The 8,196-nt window shown below is 46.4% G+C and overlaps 1 protein-coding gene across 5 annotated transcripts in view; it reads left to right on the plus strand.

Annotated features, from left to right (window-relative positions):
• RUFY1 (RUN and FYVE domain containing 1) overlaps nt 1-8,196 on the plus strand; it is a 60,609-nt gene that overhangs the window by 42,631 nt on the left and 9,782 nt on the right. For 3 of the 5 annotated variants that reach the window (XM_017517099.2, XM_017517100.2, XM_017517102.2), the window contains 2 exons: nt 5,105-5,202; nt 7,009-7,128. The exons of 1 other annotated variant lie outside the window; for it this stretch is intronic. In XM_017517099.2, coding sequence (XP_017372588.1) covers nt 5,105-5,202; nt 7,009-7,128 — 218 coding nt within the window. The remainder of the gene's footprint in view (nt 1-5,104; nt 5,203-7,008; nt 7,129-8,196) is intronic. One more of the 5 variants, XM_017517101.2, reaches the window with a different exon arrangement.

The raw sequence follows: 8,196 nt of genomic DNA on the forward strand, positions 1-8,196 counted from the left end.
AAAAAAAAAAAAAAATATGTATTAATCAAGATTATAATAGCAACAGTAAATATTGAAGCAAAATAAAAGAAGAAAGAAAGAATACGCATCTCTTCCCCAGTGATAAAAAAAATTTTTTTTAATTTTAAGGGAAGAAAGAAAATAGTTTCACCTTCCTGACAAATCATCTATTTTAATTTTTTTATGTTTTCTTCTGGTATTAATTAGTAAACAGGCATAATATAAATGTGTGTTTGTTAGGGAAAACTAAACTGCTGTAAGAACTTAGCAGACCCTAAAATCTCTTATTTGTTGACCAAATTTCCATGCTTAAAGGCAGTGAAAAAAAAATACACACACACACATTCTCATGTATATGGGAATTTGTATTTCTGTTATGTAATGGTTGCAGGATGGGCATTTCAGACTAGCACTTTTGTTCCCCACAGTCATTCAGGGCCCCAACTGTTCGGGCCACTCTAGTTGTCGCCGTTCTTGCCATTGGAAGGTAGGGGAAAAACAAAAGTCCAGAGCCAGGACTTCCTCTCAGGCAGTGAGACAGAAGTTGCACACATTGCTTCCAGTCAGTTCCATGGGAAGGAGTTGGTCACCAGTGCCACGCTTATCTCCTAGGGGGACCTGGAAGCTCCTTTTTTCCTGAGCTACAAGCCAGGGGAAGGAAAGAGAGATGTTGGTAGATAGATCATTGTCTCTACCACAGTCAGCCCACGGAAGCTGCCGTGACATCCCAGCTGGACCCTGCATCCTCCTCAAATCTGCAGACTCTGGCTGATGTGTAGCCCTCTCCAGCAGCCCATGGGACCTGTGGCCCAGAAGGCTAGTGTCTTTCTCACGTTAGCCTGTCACCCACAGCATGAAACAGTGGAGCAGAAACAAGACATACATAGTGGAAATGCCCGTGTGGGAAAGGGAGACACAGCAGAAGCCAGCCCCTGGGGCAGGAACCACGAAGACTACTGCACCTAATGGTGGGCTCTGTTTTTTAGCATGCCTGGCCACCCTGGTTCTGCCTTTGAAATAATTTTTTGATCAGCTGACCCCGCATCCCCCAAGAGGTCCACCATCATCTATGGCCACATCTGAAGAGGGCTCAGAGCATACCCTCGTTGGGGGCTGTGCAGCTTTTATGACCAGCTTCTTCAACCAGCTTCTTGCTGGGATCTCTTGGCCAGCCTGGCTGTTGTAGTAGGGATCAGTCACAGATGTTTTTCAGGCTACACACTCGATGCCTGTGATAAGGCAGTTGCCTCAGTCGCAGCCTCTGTTCAGTTTACTTCTCCTTGGTCTGTGTGTCAGTGACCAGAGTTCCTCCCAGAACACTACTGTTCTTGCTCCTGCCTTATTGCTTTGCTTCTTTGCTGTGTGTGTCTGTGTATCTTTCCTTCTCCCTCTCCCTCTGTCATGTTAATGAGTGGTCATCTGAAACAACAGATTTAGGTGTGAGAGAAGCACCTTTGATATGATCTTCACTGCACCGCTGTTCTATAGCACCTTCATTGCTGCTCTTAGTCATCTATTTTAGGGTCCAGAAGCAGTTAATGTTTCTGATTCTGTGAGGTCCCTACCGTTGGCCTCTTTATTCCTGTTCATCTCTCCGTGCCAGCCAGCTGACTTCCGCCTGTGCATGGCCCTTCTTCACAACACCTTGTTCAGACAGCAAGACAGCCAACATGCACTGTCCTGGCTCCTGCAGCTCTTTCCAGGCATTGCTGGCCTATGCTGTTTGCCCAGCTTAGGCAAGTGACAGTTGTACCCAACACTTTGCCATAGCTAACAGGGATCACCAGCTTTACAGCTGCCAGCTTCTACTTTGACAGCACCCACCCCTGCTTCCCAAGTCAATGCCACATATGGTCAGTTTTCTTTTTTTTTTTTTTTTGGTGGGGGACAGGGTCTGGCTTTGTTGCACAGGCTGGAGTACAGTGGTGAGATCTCAACTCACTGCAGCCTCCACCTCCCAGGTTCAACCAATTCTTCTACCTCAGTCCCCCGTGTGGTTGGGATTATAGGTCCTTGCCACCATGCCAGCTAATTTTTGTATTTTTGGTGGAGACAGGGTTTCACCATGTTTCCCAGGCTGGTCTTGAACTCCAGAGCTCAAGCAGTCTGGCCCGCTTCAGCCTCCCAAAGTATTGTGATTACAAGTGTGAGCCACCACACCTGGCCCAATATGGTTGGCTTTCATTTGAGAAGCACCACACACCAAGAGACTCTCTGGTACTGCTAGGATTGTGTCCTCTTGTTTTCACTCTAAACCCTTTTCCCCCTTTGGGCTTCTAATGTAGATGGTTGAGTCAATCATATTCCTTTTTCTTTTTTTTTTTTTTGGGAGGGAGTTTCACTCTTGTTGCCCAGGCTGGAGTGCAATGGTGTGATCTCAGCTCACTGCAATCTCCAGCCTCCACCTTCCTGGTTCAAGCGTTTCTCCTTGCTCAGCCTCCCAAGTAGCTGGGATTACAGGCATGCACCACCATGCCCAGCTAAGTTTTGAATTTTAGTGGAGATGGGATTTCACCATGTTGGTCAGGCTGGTCTTGAACTCCTGACCTCAAGTGATCCACCCGCCTCAGCCTCCCAAAGTGCTGGTATTACAGGCATGAGCCACCGTGCCTGGCCTATCTTAATATTCTTTACTGTTGTTTCATACTTAATTGATTTCACGGCATAACAAGAAATACATATTTGGTTTCTGCCTCTGGTTTCTAGTATGCAGCTGCTTAAACCCTTAGATACTCTAGAGTGATAAGAGTCTTTTGTATGCTAACAACAGGTATAGCTGGGGGCTTCTAGGTGGCTTCCGGATGGTCACTGGTTGCCCAGCACGATTATAGAGTTAGAACTTTTCAGCCCCACTCCTGGAGGCAGGGGAGAAGGACTGGAGATTGAGCTAATCACCAGGGATCAATGATTTAATAAGTCATGGCTATATAATGAGATCTCCCTAAGAACCCTAAACAACAAGGTTCAGAGAGCTTCTGGGCTAATGACTCCCTCACGGTGCTGGGAGGGTGGCGTATCCAAAGAGGTGGAAGCTCTGCACTCCTTCCCCCATCCTGTGTCCTGTGTGTCTCTTCCATTTGGCTGTTCCTTTATGAGAAAACAGTAATAGCAAGTAAAGTGCCTTCCTGAGTTCCGGCAGCCATTCTAGCAAAGCTGAGGAGGGGGTCTTGGGAACCCCCAGGGTATAACCACTTGGTCAGAAATGCAATGGAAATCTGGGATTTGGAACTGGTGTTTCAAGTGGGACAGTCTTGTGGGACTGAGCCCTTAACCTGTGGAGTGTGCACTAAAGAATTGAATTATCAGACATGTAATTAGTGTCAGAATTGGTCGTTGGTGTGGAAAACCCACACAGTTGGTGTCAGTAATGTGACTGGAACAGCTCACTCTCACCTTTTTGTTCTACTTGTTTTATGTGGGTTTGCTCTGTAGCTCATTTTCACCTTCTGAAATGCACACTAAGTGCATTGGTTTTGTCTCTGTTTCATTAAAAAATTTATTTAAAGTTAAAAATTACCCACAAGATCTACTTTAGCTGTGTCTCTCAAATTGTGACTGAAGTATTTCATAATCACAGAAGCACATTTTTCCCATTTTAGCATCTCTGAAATTGAGATGCATCTTTTAGTCAAGATGGCGTATCCTGTTTCAATCAGCACAGTTTTCCTTTCTCAGTTGTGTATGAAATTATGGTGTTTCCTAGAAACATTGGCATCTTCAATGCAGTGAAATATCATATGGTGTTCGCATTCTTTTAGCTCTAAGTATTTCGTAATTTCCCACCCCTTTTTTTTAGCTCAATCCTTTCTAGTAATATGCCATTTAGTTTTCAGATGAGAGGTGTTTCTAGCTATCCTTTTGTTATTAATGTCTGATTTTGGCCGAGCGTGGTAGCTCATGCCTGTAATCCCAGCACTTTGGGAGACCAGTGCAGGTGAATCACAAGGCCAGGAGATCAGGACCATCCTGGCTAACACAGTGAAACCCCATCTCTATTAAAAAAATAATAATACAAAAAAAGAAAAAAAAATACAAAAAATAGCCTGGGCGTGGTGGCAGGTGCCTGTACTCTCAGCCACTTGGGAGGCAGAGGCAAGAGAATCGCTTAAACCTGGGAGGTGGAGGTTCCAGTGAGTCAAGATCGTTCCACTGGACTACGGAGTGAGACTTCGTCTCAAAAAAAAAAAAAAAAAAGGTCTGATTTTCATACATTAAGGTCAGAGAATACAGTCTGTAGCTCATTTTTCAGGAATTTATTAGGGCTTCTGTCTTCAGGCTTTTTTTTTTTTTTGAGACAGAGTCTCCCTCTATTCGCACTCACTTCAGCCTCTGTCTCCTGGGCTCAATGGATTCTCCTGCCTCAGCCTCCTAAGTAGCCGGGATTACAGGTGTATACCACCACACCCAGCTAGTTTTTATAGTTTTAGTAGAGTTTCACCATGTTGGTCAGGCCAGTCTCGAACTCCTGACCTCAGGTAATGCACCCTCCTTTGCCTCCCAAAGTGCTGGTATTATAGGCGTGAGCCACCGCTGCCCCCCACCCCCCTGCCCCTGGCCTGTCTTCAGGCTTTTTGAAGGTGTCTCTTGTAAACACTCAGAAACACACAGTGCCCCCTCCTGGCCACTCTGTATCTGTCATGGCTAAAAGCTGTACTCGCAGAAAATCACACAGATGTAGGTGTGAACCCAGTTCCACTCCTCATTTGCTCTTAACCTTCATCCAGTATCTTTCTTCCGAGCTTCCATTTCTCAGTGGGAAAAGCGGGGTGAGAGCATCTTCCTTGAGAACCCTTCAGGGCTGAGATGAACTAGTGGATGTGCCTGGCACGTGGGGACAGCTGGGGAACACTGAGTCTGACCTGACTGGAATACGCTGTCAAAAAGGAGCAGAGACTCCAGGACCTCCCTCTCTGCCTTCCCTTCTGTTGACAAAGCTGGGAGCCTTGACTCAGTTTGTCTTCCAGGGCTCTGGAGAAGAGCAGCAATTAGCAGAATACTCTTGAAAGTGTCAGGAAGGTACAAGGTTAAAAGCCCCATTTGTAATCCAGAGCATGCGCGAGGATGCGGGACACGCAGAGTATGAAGCCCTCCTTTGCTTTTGTAGAATGCAGAGAGCAGTCTGCAACAGAAGAATGAAGCCATCACTTCCTTTGAAGGAAAAACCAACCAAGTGATGTCCAGCATGAAACAAATGGAAGAGAGGTAATTACCCCCCACTGACAGATGTTTTCTGGAAGGTGCTGAGCATTCCCTGGGCCTGGAGACTTATTCAGAGTCCCTCTCAAAAGTGCAGTGTTAATGGGATGACTGTCCTTCAGGCCATAGTCTTGCCCAACAAGAGGACTAGGTTCAGCAGCCTTGCCTAGCTTTTTTTTTTTTTTTGAGACACAGTCTCACTCTGTTGCCCAGGCTGGAGTGCAGTGGCATGATCTTGGCTCACTGCAACCTCCACCTCCCGGGTTCAAGCCATTCTCTTGCTTCAGCCTCCCGAGTATCTGGAATTACAGGCTGGAGCCACCGCCCTCAGCGTTGCCTAGCTTTTAATCAACCTTTTGGCTACTTCATCAGATTCTCCTATTGGTGCATTAGAACTCTACTATGAACTCCTTGACACTATCACATTTAAATACCAGGTCAGCAATGGATCAGTATAAAGTTTAAAAAAAGACCCAGACAAATAAGACCAACTTCTTTTTACAAAGTTCCTGAGGCAGTTCAGTGGAGAAAGGATAGTCTTGTCAATAAATGATGTCAATAAGTGATGTTGGGTGCTGGGCACAGTGGCTCATGCCTGTAACTCCAACACTTTGGGAGGTTGAGGTGGGAGGATCACTGGAGGCCAGGAATCCAAGACCAGCCTGGGCAGCAGAAGGAGATGCTGTCTTAAAAAAATTATGTTGGAGCAATTAGCTATTCCATATGCCAGAAAATGAACCTTGGCCAGGTGCAGTGGCTCACACCTGTAATCCCAGCACTTTGGGAAGCTGAGGGGGTGGATCACAAGGTCAGGAGTTCAAAACCAGCCTGACCAACAAACATAGTGAAACCTCATCTCTACTAAAAATACAAAAAAAAATTAGCCAGGTGTGGTGGCACATGCCTGTAGTCCCAGCTACTCGGGAGGCTGAGGCAGAAGAATTGTTTGAACCTGGGAGGTGGAGGTTACAGTGAGTTGAGATGGTGCCAATTGCACTCCATCCTGGGCAACAGAGCAAGACTCTGTCTCAAAAATAAGAAAAAGAGAAAGGAGCCACACAATCCTACCACACACCTGTTAGAACAGCTACGGTTTCTTTAATGACAATACCATGTGCCAGTGAGGACACAGAACAAATGGGTCTCTCATACATTATTGGTGGGAATGCAAAATGGTGCAACCACTTAGGAAAACAGTTTCTCAAAAAGCTGAACATCCTCTTACCATATGATCCAAATAGAAATGAAACTTATGTCTACACTAAAACCAGTACACATGTTTATAGCAGCTCTGTTCACTACCGCCAAATACTAGAAGCAGTTACAATGTTCTGCTCTAGGTGAGTGGATAAACAAACTGGCACATCTGTGCAGTGAAATACAGCTCAGCCATAAAAAGGAATGAACAGGAGAAAAAAGGAATGAACCATTAATACACATGGAAACTTGAATTGATCTCAAAGACATTATTCTGAGAAAAAGCCAGTCTCAAGGTTATATAAAGTATAATTACATTTATACATTCTCAAAAAGCCAAAGCCTTATTGTTGCAGAACAGATGAGTGGTTGCCAGGCGCTGAGGTAGGAGACTGTGTGACTTCAGAGGGGTAGTACTTGGGAGTTTTGGGAGTGGTGGAACTGTTCTGTATCCTGATTGTGGTGGAGCTGAATCTCCACGTGTTAAACTCACAAGAGTTAATTTTACTGTGTGTTAATTTTTAAAAGAAGTTCAGCCAGCAAAGGTATGCAAAAGTCATCCTTTCCTTACAAGATTTGCTTCATTTGTGCTCTTCTTGCTGGTGTTGCATCCAGGTTGCAGCACTCAGAGCGGGCAAGGCAGGGGGCCGAGGAGCAGAGCCACAAGCTGCAGCAGGAGCTCGGCGGGAGGATTGGCGCCCTGCAGCTGCAGCTCTCCCAGCTGCACGAGCAATGGTAGGGGCCTTGCTGCAAGCCTAGGCTGGGGCGTGGCTCAGGAGGGACTGGGAAGAATTAGGGGCAGGTAGTATCCTCCTTCAGCATTCACCCCTGCAGGTTTAGTGTGTTATTCCTAGGGAGCTCCCTCCTCACAGGGCTCTTCACATGGTCGCACTAGCCTCCAGGAGGTCTGGCCACTCTCAGACCATGGTCCCAGGTTGTAGCCTTTAACTTCCTTGACCAGCCCTTTCCAAAAAAACAACTTTGTCAGTGTAGAGCAGAAAGCCAACTTTCACCTAGCCTTTGCTGATGCAGGCTTCATATAATTTTATGCATGGTTTGTCTATAGATTTTTTTTAACAGTCTCACTCTGTCTTCCAGGCTGGAGTGCAGTGGTGCAGTCTGTGCCTCAGCCTCACGAGTAGCTAGGCCTACGGGTGCAAACCAAAACACCCGGCTAGTTTTTGTATTTTTAGTAGAGACAGGCTTTTGCCATGTTGGTCTCAATCTTCTGGCCTCAAGTGATCCACCCATCTTGGCCTCCCAAACTGCTAGGTTACAGGCGTGAGCCACCATTCCTGGCCTGTAGATTTTTTGAGATGGTATAAATGCCAAGCTAAAAGCCTAATGTTGAGAGAAGATATAGAGCCATCTTTATTTGCACAAAGAGAGAGAAGACTCCAGGGGGACCAGCAGTGCCCCCAGGGCCACCCAGCTGGTACAAGGGAGGAGTCAGGTTCAGGCTGAGGCTCACTCCTGGCCTCCCTCCAGGATCCTCCATTGTCAGCCTGGCTACAGGATATGAAAAGCAGAATGAGGCTGGATGCAGTGGCTGACACCTGTAATTCCAACACTTTGGGAGGCCAAGGCGGGAGGATCACAAGATGGGCAGATCACAAGGTCAGGAGTTTGACACCAGCCTGGCCAACATGATAAAACCTTGTCTCTACTAAAAATACAAAAAATTGGCCAGGCGCAGTGGCTCACGCCTGTAATCCCAGCACTTTGGGAGGCCGAGGCGGGTGGATCACAAGGTCAAGAGATCGAGACCATCCTGGTCAACATGGTGAAACCCTGTCTCTACTA

Source organism: Cebus imitator, unplaced genomic scaffold (genome assembly GCF_001604975.1).
Source record: "Cebus imitator isolate Cc_AM_T3 unplaced genomic scaffold, Cebus_imitator-1.0 Scaffold618, whole genome shotgun sequence".
Lineage (NCBI taxonomy): Eukaryota > Metazoa > Chordata > Mammalia > Primates > Cebidae > Cebus > Cebus imitator.